The sequence below is a fragment of the Corvus hawaiiensis genome, chromosome 6 (assembly GCF_020740725.1).
Source record: "Corvus hawaiiensis isolate bCorHaw1 chromosome 6, bCorHaw1.pri.cur, whole genome shotgun sequence".
Lineage (NCBI taxonomy): Eukaryota > Metazoa > Chordata > Aves > Passeriformes > Corvidae > Corvus > Corvus hawaiiensis.
In genome coordinates this window covers 9,718,672-9,742,521 of record NC_063218.1, presented here as the reverse complement: position 1 = coordinate 9,742,521, position 23,850 = coordinate 9,718,672, and the positions used below count along the sequence as shown (strand labels likewise).

Sequence of the window (23,850 nt, the reverse complement as noted above, 5' to 3'; positions counted from 1 at the left end):
AGGCCTAAGCTCAACCAGCAGATTTGGAGAGTCCATTGCCTTCATGAATATCAGTTAAATACATCAGAATTTTAAGAGCAGAAAAGGTTTTTCTGATAGTATTGGGTGAACTGGAATACCTTAAATAAGAGAATGCATTGACAGTCTGAAACACACATCACAGGTGTGGGACCAGAGTTCCCTTCTGCATTATGGACAAACCCCCCACAAATTTACATGAAATAAATTCAGAAGCATGGCTTGAGATCTGTTGGACCATTAAGTCACGCCAGTCCTTGACATGCTCTTAGCTTCTGGAGACATCAGCCCTTCTCATTTTTAAAAATCCAATTTCTCTCATTAAAGGCACACATCTCTCAGGTAAGAGGTGGCTTAATCCTTGTCTGTACATGCTTTTGGACAAGCCTCTCTGTTCCAGCTTCTTGGTAAAGTCTTCCCCCCCCCCCCCCCCCCCCTTTTTTTTTTTTTTTTTTTATAACAGCATTCTGCATTGTTCAGATGTTGGGACACAGAACTCTGAATGACATCCCTGGATTAGAGAAATGATCTTAAGTAAGTTGCACAGATATCTAGGAGGGATTCATTGCTCAAACAGAAGTGTGGAGGGCAGAGAATAAAGTGGTACAATTTCTAGAGAAGCCATCAACAGAATTCACAAGAAATAAGAGATGTCTTAAAAGAGATTTTCTAGACATGGCTGAGAAGCAAAGTGGCATTCAATAGCAGAAAGTGGTTATTTAATGTTCTGTATCTAATAGCATCCCATATGTTAGAAGGAATACAATGGCACTCACTAGTTGCAAGCAGTTTCTGCCATCACAGCAATTACTTCTTAATCTGTCCATCAATATCTATGAAATCATACTTTTAAGTGTTGTGAAGAGTAACTATGTCTCTTTGATAATATTTGACTGACACCACCCATTTAATTTATCTAAGCCTGTGAGCAGCCAAGATATATTAATTACTTTTAGTTACCATTTCGAAGCTGACAAAGTAGAAAGGTCTGTCTTCATATTATCCTTATCCTGACCTATTCTGACTCCTAAGACCTTAGCTGGTGTTCTGGTCCTGCTTTTCCTTAATTGATAAAGTGTGTTATAGGTGGGAAAGCTGAAATGTCAAGACTAAGATGATAGAACTCATTACATTTTGTAAAGGACATTTAAAGCTAGTCAAGTATGGAGCAACAGCTCAGGCCAAAGGCAGATGTGGTGCTACCCCACTGTGGAATGCAATCCAGCTAACTTCTAAAAAAGAAAAATGTAGGGTTGTTTTGTTTATTTTTCCTTTTACAAGATGCATTAAATCTTTTACACACATTAGATCTTGGGAGTTTGCATAAATAAATTTTGAGTGTAAACCAGAAAAAAAAGCACCTTGTAAAGTGCATAGAACAAGGAAAATAACCTTACAATTTTTTTTTTTTTTTTTTTTTTTTTTTCCAGAAACATTTTCAAAAGATGATTATTCTGTGAAAGAAAGTGTTGGATTTCTGACCAACTCTAGTAATCCTGCTCAAATGGAACTTCTGTTTTGTTCTTTCTGGAGAGAGTCCCACAGAATCTAAAATGACCTTTCTATAGAGTTTGAAACTCTTCATCACATTCTTTTCATGTGATCTTGATTACATTTTTTACTCTTGAGTAGCACAGGGAAAAGAGTACACGATTAAAGATGCTTCGAGATCTGTGCTAGAAATATATGAAGGAAGTGGAATTGTTTTTTTGATACATAACAAGAATTAGATGCAATTTTTTCTTTCTTTTGAAAAAAGTGTTTCCCTGCAGCAGACACAAAATATTTGTTTATTTAAAAAATTTTGTTGTGGACCTGTCAATACACACAGTGTACTCCAGCAGCTGGAGTTACTACACAGTTTTTTTCTGCCTTCCGACACTGCTGGGTTTTGTTCAATAGCCTACAGTATAGATAAAAAAAATCTAAGTAGCAGCTGTGCAAAAAGGGCTTGGGGGTCCTACGGACAAGTCATGTATGAGGCAGCAAAGGGCCCTTGCAGCGATGAAAGCGAAGGCTAGGCTGCACTAGCAGGACAGCTACAGCCAGCAGACACAGGGGAATGATTACTGCACTCTACTTAGCACTTGTGAGACCACATCTGGAATTCTGTGCCACGTTTTGGGCCGCTAAGAGAGAGATTGACAACTTAGGGGGAGAATATAAAATTTATTTGTTAGAGTACTAAGTCGTAGAAATTGGAAGTAAAAGAAATTGCTTGGACTATCCCACAACCCCTATTTGTACTTTGAAATTGAGTTACAGTTCATTTAGAAGGTGCAGTGCAGGGTACAAATTCAGTTCATATGACTGGGAGCCAAAAAAATCCCTACCACTTTCCTACAGGAAGCGTGTTCTTCCTTTGACGTACTGAGTAAATCAGGCACTTAAGTGACACTTAAGTTTAGCCTCAAGGTATTTGTGCAGCAGCTACTTCTCAGCTCATGTGGATTGTGCTTCTCAGCAGTTACTGTTCCCAGTAACTGCTCATTGGGTTTTAGCCAGTTGCTTTGCTGATTTTGCTTTATAGTTGGCCAGCAGTAACAAATCTCATGACAACAGACCTAAAGATTTATCAGATTTCCTTGAAAACAACTTCAGCCTCCTCACACTGGATCTCCCGCCCAATCCTCAACAGAAACTACCATATACTTTTCAAACACAATACTTAGAAGTAAAACCAGTAGCTGAACTCGACAATACAGGGTTTAATACAGTTTGTTTTATATGAGAACTTAATCTTCCCCCCTTCCCACAATCTCTTCAAGTACACATTTCTATCTTTTTCTGTAAAATACCTGTAACGTTACCTTTTTTTATTGTGCCTCCTCACTTCCTTTACCTGCAAAATTGCTAACCCAGATGTATCTGCTGTTCCTACCTAAATGTGAAACCCTAAATTTGTGTTTAGTTCTGAAGTTTAATGTTTCTATTTTGAAGTATTTGAGTTGAAGACAGCCTTGTACATCTCAAAGCTTAGGATGACTGTTACAGGGAGACAGAGGAAGATCTGAGAAATACCTGGCACATTGTTGGTAACAGACAGGTGAATGTATGAACTGGAGCTCAGTTACACCTATAGTCAATTTCAGTATCATGATATTCAGCTCCTGGTGATAGCCAGCTTTTTGCAGATATGGCAAATGACAGCAGAGATGATCATCAGGATAAAACAGACAAATATTCAGAGCTTCTGAGGTTGGTGTAGTAAGCTTCCCCCTCCTCTTTTCTCTTATTTCGTTTTCAGAGGTCTCAGCAATATGGATAGAGATGGTATCATCCCACACACACCTGTGCATCTCTGCCTGTTTCACCCTGAGCACTTTTGGCAAGACTGTTGAGAAACAGGAGTTACCTTTCACAATGCCATGTTAGATCTGGCATCTATCTTTGAGGGTGAATGTCCTTCAAGGGATGGAAGAGCTCAAACAATGGAGTTTGTGAGCTGACCAACATGATCTGATGGTCATCTCTGCCCAGGGCAGAGCCATTGAAGCGATAGGTGATCTTTAAGGTCCCTTCCACCACAGTCATTCTATCATCTATGGTAATATTGCCAAACTACAGGAGAGGACTGATTAAGTAAGAGATCAGTCTGAATAGATTGTGGGTTTGCAGGCTGCAAAAAACCCCAACCCTCATCTTTGCTCAGGAGATCTTTCCTGCCCAACCCTTGTGTTCCGTGTTACAGCTGTACACACATCAGGCACTGTGGTACTTGGCTTGTCCTCCTTTGGCACAGGGCTGGATGTGCAGCCTGAGGTTGAAGATTTCCCTTCTTGTGAGAGAATCTAGATTGAAGTCGAGGGTGCAGATTAGGAAGCTGGAATGGAGGGGCAGGGGTGCTGCCCATGCCACGCCTCCTGTTTTGGGAGACGCTGGATATACAGGAGTCACCTCTGAGGCCAGGTAAGCAGGGGCAGTTCCCACCTTCTTCCTCATGAAGGAAAACGAGGACGAAGCAGGTGCTGTCGCCGGGCTGACCCTGAGCCCTGTGTCTCCCCTCTCCTCCCCGGGTCCACAACGCGCCGCTGCTCTTGGCTTCTCCTTCAAGCATGAAGGGCTTTGACGTCTCCCCGCGCTGGCGCTGCCCCGCGGAGCAAAGTGCAGGGGGCGGTGCCGGGGCTGCCCCGCCGCGGCCCCGCTGCCCCTCACGGCCGCTCCCCGCGGGCGGGCACGGCGGCTCTCCCCGCCCCCAGGGCAGCGGGAAGGGGCGGCCCCAGCACCTCCCTCCCGCCCCTAGAGCGCCCGTTCTCCGCACGGCCGGGAGGTAGCGGATCGTGCGGCGCGGGATGGAGGCGGCGGCGGCGGGACAGCCGCGCTCTCTGCTCAGAGCCCTGGGCAGGGCCCGGCCCCAGGAGCGCCCCGGCTGCTCCCCGGCCCCCTCCGCTAAAGCCGAGGCGCGGGTGCTGGTCATCAACACGGGCGGCACCATCGGCATGGTGCAGGACGTCAAGGGTGAGGGGCCGGCCGCGGGGGGGTGCCGGGGTGGCTGCGGGGAGCGGGGCTGGCCGTGACCATGGGGCCGGGGCTGCCTTGGCACGGCGCGACCGCGGGGACCCGGCGCGGTCTGCGGTGCGGCATCGCTGGTGTGAGAGGCTCCCTCTTAATCCCCGGTTCCCGTCAGCTGGGTCACTCGGTAGCTCAGCTGATGGGCATCCTTGTGAGCGTCACAGCGAGCAGCAGCGGCTTTTGGCAGAGGACAACGTGTTTCCTGCAGCGTGAGTCCTTTCTGCCCTACCTCGCGCGCTGAAAATGAAACTAATGTAGTCGCACTAGTCATGCAGGCTCTTTTTAGCTCTAAATGAGCCACTGTCACCGGCCACCCAGAGAGCGTGTGCCTGGCATTCCTGCCGGGAAGAGCGTGGGCCGCTGGAGCTGTTGGCCGTGACAAGGATTTTCCAGTGGTGACCTGGCAGGCGCAGCGGATGCAAGTGTGGCAGCTGCCAGGTGTCAGGGTGAGCGAGATCAGATGCAGTGACCGTGTTCACCTGCCTTGGGACAGGTTTCTGCTGCTCTCCCACTAGCCTGTGCCTTCCTTCATGAAATCACTGAAGAGTTCTGTCTTACTTAACCAAGAGAGGGGGAGACTTTGATGAAAAGGCTAGATATGCTGAGCTCTCTCCCAGCAGCTGGAAAACGTTTACATCCAAAACTGAACACTGGGATGTGTTGGTATAATGCCTGCATTTTATCTGAAGGCTTCTTAGGTACCTACAGGTATATGCTGTGTATTTTTAGATGCCCCTAAATGTCAGCAGAAGGGTGCCCAAACTCACCTGACACCTCCACAGGCCCCCAGTCCAGCAGCTGGTTGGAGTGGTACCTAAGCACCCCTTGATCATCATTCAACAGGCACAGATCCAAAGAGATACCAGAAACATCAACCCATTAATGTGTCCAGGGAAAAGAACGGATTTCAGTCAGGTCTGACTTGCTGTAGGGCTGTGTTGGGTTAAAGGGAAACAGGGTAACATAAGAGTGGGAGTGAGAGGGAAACAGTCCAGTTTTGATCAGTATCCATTTAGTTTCTTTCCTCGTTTACTTGGACGGCAGTGGAGCATGCCAGGGCTTCCACAGCTTATGTCTGTCTTGATTCAGAAGCATGGGTACTTGTGATCCCTATTAGAGTTTCACACCCCTGCTGGAAATACTGTCTCTGCTTTCATTTGTAGGATTAAAACACTTGGGGCTTCACCTTGGAGCTGCCTAGACTTGATTTTTTTAAAATACATGTCGTTTCGTCTCAGAAGATGGTGATTGGCTGATCCTTATTATTGTAGTAAAGATGCTGTAAGGTGTTCTTTGTTTTTTATGGCTGTCATCTTTGTTTTTAATCTGTCAAAGATGTAAAAAAAAAAAAAAAGTCCATCTTTCAATGACATGTGGTGACTTGCCTTTCTCAGTTTGCATTGTTTATACTAAAACAATTTCCTACTTTTGTTGCCTCAGCTTTCTAAATACCTCTTTTAAGTAAATAAATTATAATGACGTATCTCATTCTTTTATGAATGAACTTTATAACCTCTTCTCATCTTGTATTTTTTTTTCTTTTGCTTAACACATGTCAGTCATTAAAGCATGTGCAAACAATCTAACAGCTATGATCTAATGATGCTGACTTGCTGCATCCTGGTGAGGGTTTTGACCTGCTTTTCATACCCACATCTAGCTGCAGAGCAGCCAGAGTACCTCTTTCAGAATATTTGGCAGTCCTTAGTGTTCAGGCAGAAAGGGCATGGGAAAGGCAGCATGCTTCAAGGGAAGATACAATAGCTGCTCATTTCTTCTATTAATCAGTGGATGGAAAGTGCCTGTTTTCAGCCCTTCCTAGAACTACAAGTGTTTTACTTCAAGCACAGTGAGCAGAAGTAGCTCATCTGGCACCTCCAGCACGTCTTGGACCTGTTGGAATTTCTGCACACCTACATGTTATCTGTGCAGGAGTCATTTTCAGAGGCTGAATAGTCTATTTCAATTTGTGTGAGTTGGATGACAACCAGATTCAGGTGCAGACTCTCTCAGTATACATGTTTTTGTTGTCAAGCCACTTCAGTGCGTTTTTAAAGTTTCTTACTCCTACTTATTTCCTCCTACATCAGTTTATTTTGGCTTAGCAGTAGCTCATTTCAGAAAGAGAACCTTACTGCACTGCAAAGTGAGGTTACTGTGATAGTGATCTTTCCATCAAGTTTGTGCTGGTGCCTTCAGGAAGATCTTTTCCTTGGGCATGTGGGCTAGGTCTCTTTCCTAGCTTTTACCTGTAAAAAGGAAAAAAATCCTCAACAAATCCAAGTAGAGCTAAGCTAAATACCCCTAGAAATATTGCTTATCTTGGAATAGTCTGCTTAGGTGACTTAGTTATTTATGTGTCTTTTTTAGACATACTAGATTGTCAAAGGACTGGCTGCTGTGGTTCAAACCTTTTTCCTTTTGAAATCTATGTGCCTCACTTCTGAAAGCTCCAAGTACTGTAGCTGCTGAAATTAATATTTTTGTTCCTGGTTCTCTGCGGCAGCACAGATTGTAGGATACCTTGTTTGGCAGGTAGCTATAACTGTATTATCTATAGCACCAGAGTGAAAAGCAGAGTCACGGACTGTAGGTGAGACAGAACTATGATTGTTCTCCTCGGTCACAGGTGCCTGTTTGCTGTTCTGCCTTTGTCCACCCGCTCTGTGATGCCAGGGCTGGCCAGCTAACAAGGGTAAGGACAGAAGTTGATGAGAGCTATTTGGACAAGTCACACAGTCTGCCTCTTCTCTGCAGGGGTGAAGTTGCTTCAAATACTTGGTCAACAAGCTTGGCTCACAAAAGCTGTTTTCCATGCATAATAAAGCAGAAGTGTTCTTAAAACTGTTGCACTTGAGTTCCCCTGTGTTTGCTTCTTGAAGCTGTAAAGCAGAAATCACTGCTAGATGTGGATGCATGTGGGGGGCTGCATAGGTTGTAAGTGGGTCATCTTGGATACATCTGCAGAATGCCTTGAAAAAAAGGTTTACATTCACTGCAAGCAATTAGAGAAAAATCCTGACAGATTTGTGATTAAGAGATGAGGAACTGCCGTTTATAGAGAAGGGATTAAAGAATATTAACTTACATCAGCTCCCCAGTTCCTGTGGCAGATACAAAAAATAAACAGTCTAATCCATTGTCGATATTCAGAGCAAGATGAACACTGGGCAAACAGAAGAATAATCAGGAAACACCCAGGAAGCACTTGAAACTGGGCTGCATTTCTGAGCCAAAATGACTCAATGCCCGAGTGCAGCAGAAGTGGCCATTTGTGACTAAGCTAGGAACATCCTCAACAGGAAAAGCAGGGATTGTAGCTGAATGAATGAAACATCCAAGGCTTGAAAGTGTTTTAAGTATATTTTGTAAAACTAAGTATTCTGGCAGTAATCCAAACAAATCCACTAAAATGCTGTTGCTGTCCTGTGAGGAAGTTGGCTATGAAGAGGCCTTCTTCTTCATTTAAGGCAAGCCAGGAGGGAGATTAAGGAGTTCTTAAGGATTTTTCCGTGAGCTCGGAAAGTAAATGGAAAAAGATAGAAGTACTATTGAAAATATTCTCTGTGTTTTGAGCATTTTTAAAAAAACCTTGCTGTTTGAAGGTGAACCAAAAATAATTAGATGCTAACTTGGATGAGAATAATGTTTAAATAAACAGAACTAGGAAGTAGGAGAGAATTCCCTGGCCTCAAATTAGAAATAACTTGAACTAACAGAAGTAAAATAATGAGGTTTAATAGTTTATTTTCCTTGTGAACAGATGATATGAAACAGTGATATTAAACTGAACTTGACAGTAGAATCTTGAAGTCTAGAAGGAAGTACCTTGGAAGGTCCTTGAAAGAAAATTATCTCAAGAAGTCAGACTTCAGAAAAACAGGGTAGTTTCTGATTCTGGATGGCAGAGCTGTCGCTGTCGTTCCTGAAACAGGGAATTGGGAGATGAGTTGCAGCTTAGGTTCACAGGTGAACTCAGTTCTGTGATGCTGAGGACTGTAACATCAAAACATTAGGTGCCTTTCTGGCTAACAGAGAATGGCATGCAGATTCTGTATGGAATACCTGGTTGCAACCAGGACACCTGCAGGTCCACCAAACACTAAATGTGTTCTTAGGGTAGTTTAAACCTCCAAACAGGTTTGGACCTGTTTTAGGGTCCCTGCCACAGACAGACCCCATCACGGGCAGGGAGAGGGAGAGCAGAGTTTGAGAAGCATCCACGCTTTTAACTTTTTCTATTCAGTGGTTTATGCACCTTTTTAGCTTTTGTCAGTTCAGATGTTCAGTCCTAAACCTGCTAGTGGAAAGTACCTAGTATACATCACAACTTGATAGTACAAAATGATGCTGAGTGATTTTGAAGTCTTCTGCTGCTCAGTAGTAATAGTATCTATGGCAAATGTGAAAGAGAATGGTAGGTTTCTGCTACAGTTGCAAAACTTGGCTCCCTGTCCCTGCTTCTGATCAGTATTTGCAGGCAAGCAACAATGAAAAATGGGTAAAGGCATAAATGTTTGATGTGGAGATTTGAAACATTATTTCTCTTAAATAAAGGATTTATTTATATCAAGTCAAAAGAATAACTGCATGAATATTTTCATGGTTTTAAACTGGCAATAGACTGTTTAATTCGGAAGGATGGGCAAACTGCTGTGTAGCTTGACTACTTCCCTCCTTACTGTGCCACTCGCTCCCTTTCCATCCCTGCTCCTTTATTTACTTCCTTTATTCTTTGTTTTTAAGGGCTTGCCCCTGAGGCCAATAAATTAGTAAACAGCTTGAAAACCATGCCGATGCTGCACGATGAGGCGTATGCCCGGGAAACAAAACTGAACAACTCCCATGAATTCCCAGAGAACACATTGGTGCTCCCGTAAGTACAACTTCCTTGGGGCGAGGAAGGGTTAGCAGGTGTCTTATTGTTTTTCAGGTAATTACATCTCTAGACATTTGACGTGAAGAATCCATAATGAGGTTAGCAAAAATGCTTCTGTTAGTTCAAAAGAAAAAGGTGCACCATGTTTGATGTGATAGAAAATATGTGTTTGGATATATTTGCAATGAAGTGCCTTAGAACTGCCTGAGAAATAACTTTTAAGTTAGGCTACGAGTAACCATTCTGGGCAGTCCATTCATGGATTTTTTTTTTTTTTTTAATATTAATTTGCTGCTGTGCAAACATACAAGTATTCTACAGAAACTAAGAAAACTGTATATACAGCTCCATGGGAATTATCTTCAGCATATATCTGAAAAAGTAGTATGTAATTAATGCATCTGTGAATATGCCTCATGCTTTGATTCTGCAGGCCTTCTGGTTTTGAAAGCCCTAAAAGCTGATTGTTTTTCCCAAATTTATGCAACATTATGATAATAAGTGATGGGCTTATAATTAATCTGCATTGCTTCTTAACTGTTGGGCAATGATTAATAAGCTTATAGATTTTATTTAGAGGGAAGTATGCTAATTTGAAATATTCCCTAGCTGTGATGAATGACTGTACCCCTGTAAATGTGCTAACTTTGCACAAAGAATGATTTTACATAGTTGCTCAAAAATAAATGGGACCATAGCTGGTGTGCTGTAAAAGTAAAAATGGATATTCAGTAATCTTTAAAGAGAAAACCAGGATATTCAAAGAAAATATAAGGTTTGTTAAGTTTTTCTACTTTGTATTGAAGTCTCTATATAAAGCTTTAAAAGGTAACCACTTAAAAAGCAGATAGCAGGAAAAGGAGTGAATGAAAAACTAATGGACTCCTGGTGCAGTAGTATTTATATGAATATACAGTTTGTGTTAAATATGATGCTTACACTAAGACAAATGGAGCTCTATTATGATGCTGTGCTTGAATAACTTTTGAATACTTAAGGGATTAGAAACAGAACTACACTATACACAAAACAAAACCCCTGTGAGTCCTCAATATACTTCTCCTGGCACATCTTTTCTGTGAAAACCAGAAAAGCTTAAAACAGTCATTCACTTCAAAAAACCTGAGGTTTAAAAACGAATCTTGTCTTGTTTTTCTGGCACTGCTGAGTGCTGTTTCTGGAGGTTACTTATGGCAATTTGCCGTCTTGTCTTTTGTGCTAGCCAAATGATATTTTAACTAGGTGGTTGAGAAATATTGTGAGTTCCTGAGGGGAGAAGATTTTCTGAACTTTGTATATCTGCATGTAACATCAATATAAGAGGAATTACATGATCTCTTTTTAGAGAGAGGCATCAGAAGCTGAAGACAACTGGTTTTAGGTATCAGGATGTCATGTTTTATTTAAACAGCACATCCTCAGGAGAGCTTTCTTGTCACAGGTTTTCAGCTGACTTCCAAAGTTACTCTTAGCATGTGTAAATGTGATATCCAGCAAGGCAGTTTTTCATGTGAAGCCTGACTTCTTAGGTACAGTATGTCAGTTTAAACACATTGTTTAAATGCTCTCTCTCTGCAGTATGCAACAGTCTTAAGGCTTCATGAGGGGAGCAGGTCTGCAGATTTTATTAGAAGTCTCAGGTGTCTCGAAAATGGGAAATATTGTACCCAACTTTAAAAAGAATAGAAAGGAAGATAATGGGACCTGCTGGGATGTCAGGGATGGGACCTGTCAGCCTCCCCTCTGTGCATGGGAAGGTCATGAAACAGATCCTTCTAGAAGCTCTGCTAAGGCACATGGAGGACAGGAAGGCGATTTCAGCTAGCACAGCTTTACCTGGACTTCTGTAAAACTTTTGATGTGGTCCCCTACAACATTCTTCTCTCTCCATTGGAGAGAGATGGATTTGATGGGTGGACTGTTAAGTGGATGAGGAAGTGGTTGGATGGTTACAGCCAGAGAGTAGTGGTCAATGGCTCAGAGTCATGATGGACATCAGTGACAAGTGGTATCTCTCAGGGGTCTATACTGGGACCAATGTTATTTAATATCTTCATTAATGACATGGATGGAGGGATTGAGTGCAGCCTCAGCAAATTTGTAGATGACACCAAGCTGAATGGTGGTGTTGACACACCTGAAGGATGAGATGCCATCCAGAAGGACCTGGATGAGCTGGATAAGTGGGACCATGGGAATCTCACGTGCTGGTTCTGAGTGCTGGTTCTGCAAGACCAAGTGCTGGTTCTGCACCTGGGTCAGGGCAATCCCTGGTATCCATCCAGGCTGGGGATGAACAGATCAGAGCAGCCCTGCCCAGAAGGACTTGGGGATGCTGGTAGATGAGAAGCTGGACAAGACCCAGCAATGTGCACTCACAGCCCAGAAACCACCGATGTCCCAAGTTGTATTTATTATTTAATTAAATTTAGGTATTTATGCTTTAAACCACATCAAGCCATGAACTTCTAAACTTGTAATTTAATTTCCAGATTCAAGATATTTTTCACCTAGATTTGGGGGATGGAGAGGAAAAGTGTGAAAACTACTGATTTAAAGAGAAAATCAGAAGTGATGAGATGATATTAACACTACGAATTTTTTTTTACAATTCTCTTTCTTCATAGTGTCTCCAAGCAAAACAAGAGAATTTTTTACACAATCCTTGAGCTCTCGCCACTGCTTGATTCCTCCAACATGACACCAGATGACTGGGCCAGAATTGCAAAGAAACTTGAGGTACAGTGATGTGGGATAAGAATTCATTTTTCACTTAAACAAAACCAGCAGTATATCTAGTACGCTCAGCAAGACAAAACAATTCAGTAGCCCTGTAGATATATATTTGTTTCTTTAAATGTAAAGTACCTTAATTAGTTACTTGCAAAGTAACAAGTCCTGTGCTTGCAAAGTTTGCAGAATTTTTTTTTATTTGAAAATGTTGTAAACTCCTTAAAGTTACATCATTCTTCCAAGGATAAGCCATGCCATGATTCCATACAATAAAATAAATGGAAAAATTGCAGCTATGATTGAATAAGGTATGTAATATGGAGGTTGATGTGTCCTAAAATATTGGCTTGGATTCACTGTCCAAAAATGTTTAATAAAATCCTTAGGTGTGAGTAGCTTAACTGAAGGTTGCTTAGTTACACATCATTTGAGTGTTCAAATAGCTTAATAGTTGGCTATTGACATAGAAAATAATTTAATGTCTTTATGCCTTTCTTACTCTGGGCACACATGGACTGGACTAGCTTTGGCTTTGCAACCAGTAGAAAAAACTACTACTAGAGTTAGGTTTCCCACAGTGGAAAATGTTTAAAGCCCTAGATATTTCTGCATATATAGATAAATTCATTACATCCTTCTCTAGAATAAAAAATATAGCATTTCTGTGCTCCTGTCCCTTGCCTGAACTTAGCTATGTGCTTTTAAAAAAAGCAAAACTGCAAAACACTTCAAATTCTTCACAGCAGGAATTCATACACAGCTGACAGAAATAAATAACTGTGGGGTTAGGCAGATAGTGCTCTTCCACTCCATGATAGTGGGCTTTATAGTGTAAATTCCCTCCTTCTACCTCGCTGTAGCAATTCATGAACAGTTCAATAATGCAGGGAATGATGCTGAAGATTCAGGTAACAGTCTTTCACCTTTAGGCTCTCTAATTCTGAAACCACCAAACTTGTGAGGTTGGTTCTCCTCTTAAATGCATGTTGCCCAGGCAAAGAAGAGATGGAGGTGCTGTGTACATGGAAAGTCTCTGGGATGGAGCAAAGGTGCAGTTGGGCAAAGCCCAGGGCCAAGAGAAGGCAGCAATCCCATGCTGAACAGGAGAGAATTTACCCTTTTCCTTATTGGCATATTAGTTTTTATTACAGAAAAAAGTGGTTTTTTCTTGTACACAGAATGCAGGTTCTCTGTGTGTCCAGTATTGTAATCCAAATGAAGTGTGCAGAGAGGCAAACAAAGGAACCTTTTCAACTCTCCAGCTTGTGTACAGACACTGCCACTTTGTGTTCATCTTGGACATGTGCCTGGCACTGCTGTAACATGCTGATGATTTTCCAGTCTAAAACCTTCCAAGATGTTTCTGTGAGATATCTCCTTAACTTATCTCCTGATCTTTCACAGTATGAAGCTTAAACCAAAGTATGTTCTTTTGCATCTAATAAGGCTTATAAGGCTGAAAACACTTGTGAGTGTACTGATTCAGAGAGGACAGTTGGCTATTTCTGTGATCTTGGCCCTTCTTGAAACCTCCTTACCTTGTTGCTGCCTTGGTGAATGGCTCCAGCATGGTTTTTGCATCACATTATAGGTTGGCCTTCAGAAAGACCTTGCAACACTGGCAGATGTGTTGGCTCAGTTGTTAGATAAGCTATCCCCTGAAGCTTCCAGTAGGTAGGAACAGGTAGACAGACATGAGTATCAGTGAAGAAATGGCAAAAGGACAAGTAGGAACCTACAGATGAGTTTGGAGGTGACCTTAGTATCAGGAAGTGCCAAGCATGTGTGCTTAGTGTTAACATAAGGAGTGTGATTAAAAAGAAATTTTGTTTAAACCTCCTTTTTCCTCCTCATGCTGGCACTTCATATATCTGCTTAGAGTTCTATGTAATCCTTTCCATGTTACCAAGTTACATCAGAGACATCAGTGTCTCTCCCTACAGTGTTTGCTATGTCCATCATTCTTAAAGTAGCTGAACCAATTCCTTTTTCTTCCAAAAGCCAGAAGATAACTTTATTCTAACAGGATGAGCAGTGTGATTCATGACTTTGCATTAAAAAAACCCCCCACCTCTTGTGTGGAATTTTATGCAAATTAAAATTATAATAAAATTCATTTTGATATTGCATGTGCCTGATAGTGTAAGGGCCTTCTCAAAAACCATCAGGCGAATGCCCATTAATGAACAAGAAGCCTCTTCCCGAGTTTCTGCTATGGAAAGGATGGCTTTCCATCAGAAGAGGGCACTCTGACACTGGTAGTTTGCTTGTCTGCCACACGGATTAAACGGACTGTTTTCCCCCCTATATTATGACAGCCCTGGTTTGCCTAATCTGTTCCTGTAAATGGTGTAATCCCTACAGTAAAAGCGGCAACAAGAAATCAGACTATACGACTAATTTGCATATGTTAACATTCATGTTTAAAGCCATTGCTAAGCTTTTCTTAATTAGCAGTCTTCTGGTTTAAAAATGCTGCATTAATATGTATACATAGAAGAATCTCTTTGACTGTTCTGTAATTAGAATTACTGGCTCTAGTGCTTAGTGTCCGATTAACCCTTAATTGTATTTAAACTGGGAGCAGGATAACTTTAGGAGGAATTGTGTGTGCAGTACCCTATAAAGCATTGTGCTGTTGCCTGCATCAGTGGAAGTAATGCACTGTGTACCTCACCTGCTGGTGCCAGGGCATTGCTTTAACAGTGTGAAAACTGTCTCTTCCCCTTCAGGAGCACTACGAGAAGTACGATGGCTTTGTGATCCTGCACGGTACTGATACTATGGCATACACAGCTTCAGCCCTGTCCTTCATGTGTGAGAACCTGGGCAAAACTGTTGTTCTCACAGGATCTCAGGTAATAGAATTCATTTGAAGTTGAAGCAGGAATTCTCATTTTTGGTTTTTATATGCAGAACCTGGTTGTATCCTGATTATCACTGTACAGCTTAGCAGTGCTGGCCAGGCCCCTGGCCAGGGTGAATCGTCCCAGTGCTGACAGAAACGAGTGAGAAATGTCAGGCTCACCAGCTGAGGATCTGCCCCATTAATTTTATCATTAATGACTTCACAACTCTGTACCAAATCAGACAAGGAGTTCATTATGGCTGGGGCCAGATGCTTCAGAGAAAGACATAAGATCCTGTCATTGGCCATTGTGTGTTAATTGGTTTATATGAGAAGCATTTTTCCAGCCTCAGGTGGCCACTGGTTGTCAGCTGTCTTTTTTTCTTTAAAAGCCCTGAAGCTTAGTATTTTTTACTTCATCAGTTGTTATCTCAACTTATGTTAGTCATTGTTGCATTCTTTATAATTTTAAAAATAAACTTAAAGCATTAGATGCATTTTTGATAATTTCTGTTCCACAAAGCATCTAATATGGTCTGTTTCCTTTCCTCTAAAGACTGCATTTATTAATTTTCATTTTCTTTGCTGGAGATCAGCCCTTTGCATATTGTCTGAGGGGAATGGGTTGTCTTACTAGAATAGCTTGCTTGAGTGTAAAATACAGCTCTAATCACAAAGGAGAGATGAAACATCACATTGTAAAATTCCCGTCCCCAATCTCATAACTTCCCTTTCACATGTGGTCTATTTGAAGTCAAAATACAAAAGTCTAGGAAGGAGTAGGCTCCCACTTGCTGTCTTGACGTGGAGCAGTGTAGTCATGATACATCGGTCAAGGTTTTGCTTTCTTTTTGGTTTTATTGCTTGGAGATCTATCTGACATATGATCCAGCAAGGGAGCATGTGATTTCTTTTTTAATAGTTGATGAAAGAAGCACTCTCTTTTAATAAAGAGGCAGTCTGAAAAGGCATGGAAATCATCACTCAGCAGACCATTTCTGTTTTTAATCTTGCCCTTTTCTGTCAGTAATAACCTGCTGGCTCAGTTTTACTATGCTATGAGGAAAGATGGTGCAAGAGAGCTGTTGTGAAGCCTATCGTGACAGTTCTGTATGTTCAGGGGTGTTGCTTTTCCTCTCTATCATCACTTCTCCTATGCTCAGTCACTTTCAACTATGCCTACTTGCTAGTTTTTGTATTTTTCCTGAACTAGTGTTAATATCCTTAATGACATTAGAAAAATCTCTCTTAGTTTTTAAGCACTTAAATTATAAAATTATGTTAAGCAGAGAGAGAAATCTTGCCATCTGCTGCAGTTTAAAATAGTTTGGGTGAAGAAGGAAAACTTTTTTTGTCATAAATCATTGTTACATAAATTATTCATGTATTTGTATTGCATAAGTTGGACTCATTTTTTCTGCTGTGTAGGCTTTATATAAGGGCTCAGGTGTAATTCCAGTCTCTGTTCTTCAGGTGCCCATTTATGAGCTGCAGAATGATGGCCGAGACAACCTTCTGGGGGCACTGCTGATGGCTGGGCAATTCGTGATTCCTGAGGTCTGTTTGCCTGGGAAGACCATCTAAGAAGCTGCATTTCTCTCTCTAGCCAGGACACAAACTTAAATACTCACTAAATATCCAGTAGGCAGTAAGGAATTGTACTTAAACAGGAAGATGAATGGATTCCACTGAGGTAACAGTGCTTGCTTGGCAAAGCATGTGCTGTTCTCACATTGGTCATATCCCATTTGCCCATACACAATCTAGAAGGACTCTCAAATCTGAAATATATGCTGCAGCAGGCTTGAAACTGGAGGTTCTCTTGCAAATATGTGGGATCTGAAACACCTGTAAGTCGGTTTTTTAACTGAATGTTACTTTGAAGTTCTCCAGTCACTATAGAACTGTGTGTGTGTCTAGGAGTGTCTTCTAGCTCTGTTCCTAAGGATTGAAGTGTCGAGAGTGACACACCTAATGAACATGGAGGTACCTCCATAGTCTCAGCACCCTGCTGTTTGTGCTGTGCAGCCCAAAACTCTGAGAGAAAATGGGTCAGGTTGCACCTCATTTTACTTCTGCCATGCTCCCAAAGCCTGTTCTTGTAAAACAACAGCAACAGCTGACTGGCCAAGATCTTAATAACTGATAACAGCTTTGAGGTGTCTCTTTTCCTTCAAGTTGACAACCTTTAACAGACTTGAGAAGGAATGTAATTATTTATGTATGGTAACTTTTTTGGAAGTTATCCTCATTTTCACCAGGCCTTTCGTTATGTTTTGGACTCTGAATTTATACATAACTGAAGAATTTATTAAAAAGTTCACACTGTTTCTTTCCTCCATCTCTGAAGAGGACTCAGGCAAATTTGCTGTCTCCTAGACTAAGCCTCATGAGAGGATTATGAAACTAGTTAGCTCTTAACTTGTTTTGTTCTTAAATTCTTAAACCAATGTGTGACAGATGTGCCAACTCTTTTTGAAAGGGTTAGACTTGTAAACATCTACTAGCCTCTGAGTTGCTTTAAAGATTTAGAAAACACTTTATAAAGGACGGACTACAGTATTTATCTACTGCATCTTTTAATTACTGGCTTATTCATAGACCTGTTTCTTTACTTGTCTTGCAGGTGTGCCTGTATTTTTATAATAAACTGTACAGGGGAAATAGGGTGACTAAGGTGGATGCTGGGAGTTTCAATGCCTTTTCCTCACCTAACCTGCCTCCACTTGCAAATGCTGAGGTTGATATTACAAGTAAGCAACATCATCTCTTAAGCCATGTAATTTATGCCGCTTGCAATAGAACTGTAGCTGAAAGGAACCTGTGCTTATGTAGTTGAAATGTCGTTTTTAAAGTAAAATATCTTTGAAGGTCCTGTAACTTGACTTCACTTCATCTGCTCTAAATCTGTTTAAATATTAGTAAGGCTGAGACTTTGTGACTCAACTGCATTTATCTATTGAATATAGATGTGAGCTAGACTGACTTTGACTAGACATCCAGACTAACCAGAGGGAATGTTGCCCCTGTGTCAGGAAAACCTTGCTCCAAAGATAAAATGAGGGAGTCAGGACTGAAAGAACAAAGAGTTTCATCTCATTAATGGCCATGCTGGGCTCTGAAATTGGGAAAAAAGTCATTGCAGAGTACTTGCAGCTTCAACAGTCTAACTCTGTTGCATGTCATTGTGTAAGATGTTTTACTGGATATTTAGGACCTGTCTGAAGTGCAAACACACAACAGCAGACCTAAAATATGTGAAGTTTTTTTTCCCCAAACTTATTCAGGCTCCCCGTAATTTTTATGTGTCTGTTTCTTAAGGAGGGGAAAGACTACATGAAGGTTTTAGTACCCACTTGCAAAGTCATTAGATGAGTGTTCTTGGACAAATTGCACCCTTTCTTTGGAGAGGGGAGAAGAGAGACACATTTGGAATCTAGCCAAATGTAGCTGCCAGAAAACATACTAAAGGACAGTTCTAAAAAATCTGAGCCACTTTTGGATAGACTAGGTATTAAAAAAGAGTAGGACTTGGTGACAGTCCTCATTGTTACAAAAAAAAAAAAAAGAACAGGAGGGTGTTCCTGAAATCTTCTGATATGTGCCATTAGTGGCAGTAGGAGACCTAGCCCTGTGCCATGCAATGTGCCATTCTGAATGGATTCTACTGCTAGAGAAAGACATTCCACAAAAAAATAAACTTCTCCCTTCCACCTAAGGAGTGGAAGTCACTTAACAAAGTTTCAGGATCAAGGTGCTGTGTTTGTAGCGGCCAGATACAAACTGAGGAAGCCCGTGAAATCCTGTTAGTTGTCTGTAAGACATATCTCAGGTAGAGTCTGCTACTGTTGTGCTGTGCCAAATAGGTTGTCTCTGAAATCAGTGGAAGTGCTGATTGTTGCACTAAACTGGGGAGAATCTTCTTTCTTGGGTTTGTATGAACTGCATCAAACAGGGTATGAATAAATTCCGTTTACCGACCGATCAATAATGAAATCAAGCTGCAAATTGCATGCTATTCCTCTCTTGGATTTGAATGAACTGTTTTGTGATTCCTTGTCTAGAGTAGAAAAATGAGAAAGTTATTAAGCACTTCCCTTGGCCCATATTGGGTCCCATTATCTTTTCAGTAAATGCCTCATTGGGATCAGTGGGGATTTCTGATTTAAAAACTGATGGTGTGATAGGCTCTATTTTTATTTGCTTCAGTTGATTACCCAGTTAGGGTAGCATCATTTATCCAAGATGACGGTGTCACTAGTGAAGGATTGTTTCATTTTGAAAGAACATAGTTTATAGTAAGGGCAATCTACTAGTGCTGCTTTATTTTGTCCAAAGAAATTGTTTGAAACATTGCTGTCTCCCTTGAGTTTGCTTGTATGGTCCTTGTATGAAGCTTTCATGGAGACAAGGAACCACTTGGGCTTTTAAAAACAAACCAAACAAATCTAGCATCTTTTAACTTTTTTTTTTGTCCAAATGACTTTATATAATATGTCTTAATCCTCTTGTAGACAGGGCTGACTCTGGCTGATTCAGCATTATGGAGAGCAGCCTGAGGATGCCAGGAGGAGTAGGCCATGTGCAGAAGCTCTTCCTCAGGCTCCCTGGTTCTAACAAAGCTGGGAATGAAAATTCCAGGGAAGCAGAAGGGGAGAGGTAGCAGGATGGAGGAAGTGGGGAGCATAGTGGGATCATAGGTTGGTGCACAGGAATGGGAAGACATGCTGTTCACGGCTCAGCAGAGCATATAAAATCTACTTCAGAACTAGAAAGAAGAGGGAGAAGCTTAGTCTTCTTCCCTCCCTTACCCTTCCAGCTCTCTTTTTCATTTATGATATCCATTTTTTATCCTGTTCCCTTTTCAGATGAGTCTCCCAGGGGATTTCTAATCCCATAACTGGCTGTGTTCTCAGCCAGATCCTTAGCTGTGTTAGCAATGCCTAGGAGTTGTGTTACCCAGTTCCAGATGAGCAAGTGTGTCAACTTCCTTAGGACTTCCAACTTAGCACAAGAAACTCCTGTAAGAAATGAAAAATTCTAGCCCACTCCTGAGCTGAGTAAGAAACCCAGTGCTGATGGAAAATACTTTTGCAGCAGAATCAGAAATCTCTGTATGAAATGGACAGTATAGAAATAATAAAAAATATTTCTAAAATCTCAAAGCTTACCAAATAAAAGACCTTACCTTATTTCTCCCATATTTTTAAAGCAGGCAAGACAAGGAAGACTATTTCTGTTGAAATCTGTAAAGATTTTCAGTATATTTTGTAATTACTTTCCTTTATTCTTGATTGTCCTAATGAAGCACACACGAAACCTGCTTTGTTACTGTGGCTGGACTTTTCTTCATCACACATGCATCTTCTGGGAGTGGTGCACATGTACAGGACCATATTATGAGAGACAACCTGTGCAGGGGATAGAGCCTGTGTGACTGTGTGTGCAGATGTGGCACAGCAGCAGCAGGTTAGAAAGCCCTTTTGGGCTTGTTTACCCACAAATCTCGTTAGAAAGAAGCTATTAGTCACTGGCCAAGTCTGCATCTTGGTTGGTTGTCTATATAGAAAGCCCAGGTCATTCATGTATGAAGGCAAATGCCAGCTCTCTTCACTGGAGTGCTTTTGATCCCCATCTCCGCTCCCTTCTGTGTAGGCACCTTGGTTGTTGCAAGGACACCAGTCAATTTAAATATTCATTCCCAAAGATGTATGTTGATTGTTTTATAACAAACTGCCAAAACCGGGGGTCTGTGCTTGTTTGCCTCCTGCAGGAGTTTGCAGCCATAGGTTGGCCTGTGCTCCCCACCCCTCGGCTGCTGCCGTGAATCGCAGTGAGCGCTGGGGCAGCTTATGTAATGGTAGGGCTTGCCTGTAGCCCTGCAAAGGATGAGAAGAGGGCACTGCTGTTTACATGGAGCTCTGCAATCAAGAAAAGCTGTATTTCTTGTTTGATTTCATAACTCGGAGTTCAGTCACCACTCCTAAGGGAGGTGTCGCTCTCAGTGGCTGCTCTCCTGTTATAAGCTGAAATCTGCACTGTGGCATAGGCTCTGTTTAACGTTGGGGAGGGGGATTTGCTGCTTTCTGATCTGTGTAGAGTTACTTTTATTTTAAGTCACGTTGATTTTTTTTGGTGCTTACCCAATCACCATGTTTTGTGTATGTGTGTGAATAAAGCTGCATAAGATAAAGATGTAATTTTTTGGCAGTAATTTTAGAGGCTATAGTGTTTGGTATGGAGGAGGAGATTGGAAATATCTGACTACTGTTTATGTGATGGTTTGGTTTGGAAGAGTAAACAGAAGGCCTCAATATCTTGAATGCAGTCTCCTTTAATAGAACAATCTACCCCAAGCCATTGTGAGTATAGTATGTAAATAGCCATTACTTCTTTATTTTATGTACACTGCTTTAGAAACGTTCTTTCTGCTGTGCCACACTAGTAGCTAGCTTCTGTTTGTTCCTCACTTTTGCTTCCACATTTACATGATTCATTGTGCTGTATCAGTTAAACTCTTCACAAGCACAGGCCACCCAAGTCAGAGCAGGTTACTGTTTTCTGTGCTGTGCCAAAACTGAGTATCCCTGATTATTCACTCTTATCCATAAGATAAAAAAGTGTTGTGAACACCAATAGATGCAGCTTTTTGTACTTCACTTGCTTGTATATGAGTTTCTTACTTAGGAACTGTTAGTGATTCTTATGTTCTTGGGGCTTTTTTAACTTAACAAAAAAAGAAGATTGCTCTGTGGTGTGATACAGGAAGACAGCTGGTTTACTCGGTACAATGAAGATGCTTGAACTTATCTATGTGACATAAATATTGTTCCTGTTTGGGGATGTAAACTTTGAGATGGAGGATGCAAAGGGTGTGTTCTAATTTTTTTTTTCTCTTGCGTGGTGTCCTGCCTCATTTCCAACAGTTCTGAGTAAATCTGAGATGAAGTTGGGCTTTTATGTGTATTTGTTTCTCTTTGGCTCTTGCATCACATTTGCCTTTTGTTCTGCCTTTTAGACTTGTTTGGCAAATGGAAAACTGACATCTGTGGAGTCTGCAGCACCAAACACGTTATGTAGGCTGACGAGGTTCATGACCAAGCGAATGTTAACTCAGGGGCAGGGCAATCTTTATCTTCTTTTTAATATAACTTGGAATTACATCACTATACTATGTCTGCATGCATTAAATTTATCTTGGAGATGTTATTTGGTAGAGTGTACTCCAAGAGTACAGGTATAGGCCTGGTGTTGGTCTGACTTCTGAACCGGTCCTCTGATCTCTTTCCTTGGTCTTCTGCTTTTGGCAGTGTCTTAGTGCTCCATGCCAAGGCAGGTTTCCTCAGTTCATTCTTCAAGTTGGTTACAGGCATCAGGGATGCTCACAGTTGCCAAACGTAGTAGAATGCATTTGTGAAGTTTTGGCAGGGACTCCTACTTTATGGAGGATAAAAGAAAAGCAAGCTGTGATACAATTTTATTGCCATCCCTTCTTATAGAGGAGGCTGCTTTTAAAGAGTTAACCTGTTTTTTAGAAGGCTGAGAGGAACGGATTTATTGCTAAACACTTCTGCTTCTTAAAGCACAGTGCACATGTTGAATGTGGTTAGCCAGGCCTGTGAACCTCATGCAGAACCTGTGCAGAACAAATGCACAGGCTCTGCACTTACCTGAGTTCCTCCTGCAGGTCTCTAAATGGCTCTGGAAAGCTCCCAGAGGCCTTTGAGAGCTACTTGGATAACAAGTCCAGCCAGGTGCTTTCAGAGTCATGCTGGACAGCTTCTCAGAAAGAAAGAAGCTGCAGAAATGGTCTGTACTTCTATTCTCCCAGTGCCAGGGCAGTAGGAATCCATGTGCTAAAGTGTGACTGGTTGGACAAAAAAGTGCTGAGCCTACTGCTTGTGACCTGTTTAATGGTGAATGGCATTTTTTAGAAAGAACAGAGGCTCTAGTTGGTGACAGGGAAGGAAAGTTCATAGAGTCTTATAGGAGACAGCTATTTTTTGTCCCAACTTAATGGATTATGTAGTTTTTAGTATCTCTGGTAATGTGGCAATTGAGCAGGCTTCAATGGAGGCTTTTACATTTACTCTTGATTTTTTTTTTTTTTTTTTTGTAAGTGGCTGTCTGCTGATAACAAGAAGTTGCAACAGTAATTGGTGTGAGTAACTCTCTGCATGGCTGAGAGCAAGTCAGTATTATGCACGTAGATCTTTTATCTGTCTTGCTGTTTGGGAGTTTCTCCAAAATCTCAAAAGCTTAACTCATGAAGGGGAAGCAGGCAGCTTTACAGCATGGTCTATTTTCATGGAGGCACAATGCTCTGAGCTGTTGGCTGCTATTTGTTAAACCCCTTCCACTGCCTTGTAGGAGCCATCAGTGCTACCAATGCTGCACTCCTACACTGAAGTAGTAAAATTTTGAAATCAATAATGCATGACTTGGCTTCTAATAATGGAACACAAACAAACTATTAAACAGCTGGCTTCTGGCTCTAAATGTATAATCGGAGTTAATTGAATCCTTGCTATTTTATTTAATCGTTAATAACTACCTAATAAACTCTGGAGGTGATTAGCAGCAACAGTAACTGCATTTGTCATCTCTTACGTCTCAGAAGATCCAGGTCTGTTTTCCAAACATGAATCCAGCTTGTATCAGGCCAGCTACATAACAGTGAAGTTCAGGTCAGTGTATGACAAGTAAATATCTCACCTATGCCAGACCAGCTGCCAGTTCTTCTGTCTTAAATGGGCCTTCATTTCCTCTTTAAAAAATACATTGTCTTTCATGAATCCCCTGCCTAAGAGAGTTGTAAGCATGAAGTACTACAAGTGTACTTAATAGTATGTCTTAAATT

General features: G+C 41.4%; 1 protein-coding gene across 2 annotated transcripts in view; it reads left to right on the top strand.

The window, feature by feature from the left end:
- Positions 1 to 4,249: 4,249 nt before the first annotated feature.
- ASPG (asparaginase) overlaps positions 4,250 to 23,850 on the top strand; it is a 44,549-nt gene continuing 24,948 nt past the window's right edge. Inside the window, exons 1-6 of one of the 2 annotated variants that reach the window (XM_048307690.1) lie at positions 4,250 to 4,476; positions 9,277 to 9,406; positions 12,037 to 12,148; positions 14,875 to 15,000; positions 16,464 to 16,547; positions 17,617 to 17,743. In XM_048307690.1, coding sequence (XP_048163647.1) covers positions 4,311 to 4,476; positions 9,277 to 9,406; positions 12,037 to 12,148; positions 14,875 to 15,000; positions 16,464 to 16,547; positions 17,617 to 17,743 — 745 coding nt within the window. In that variant the 5' untranslated portion in view covers positions 4,250 to 4,310. Of the gene's footprint in view, positions 4,477 to 4,613; positions 4,740 to 9,276; positions 9,407 to 12,036; positions 12,149 to 14,874; positions 15,001 to 16,463; positions 16,548 to 17,616; positions 17,744 to 23,850 lie in introns of those variants that run through there. The other variant, XM_048307691.1, reaches the window with a different exon arrangement.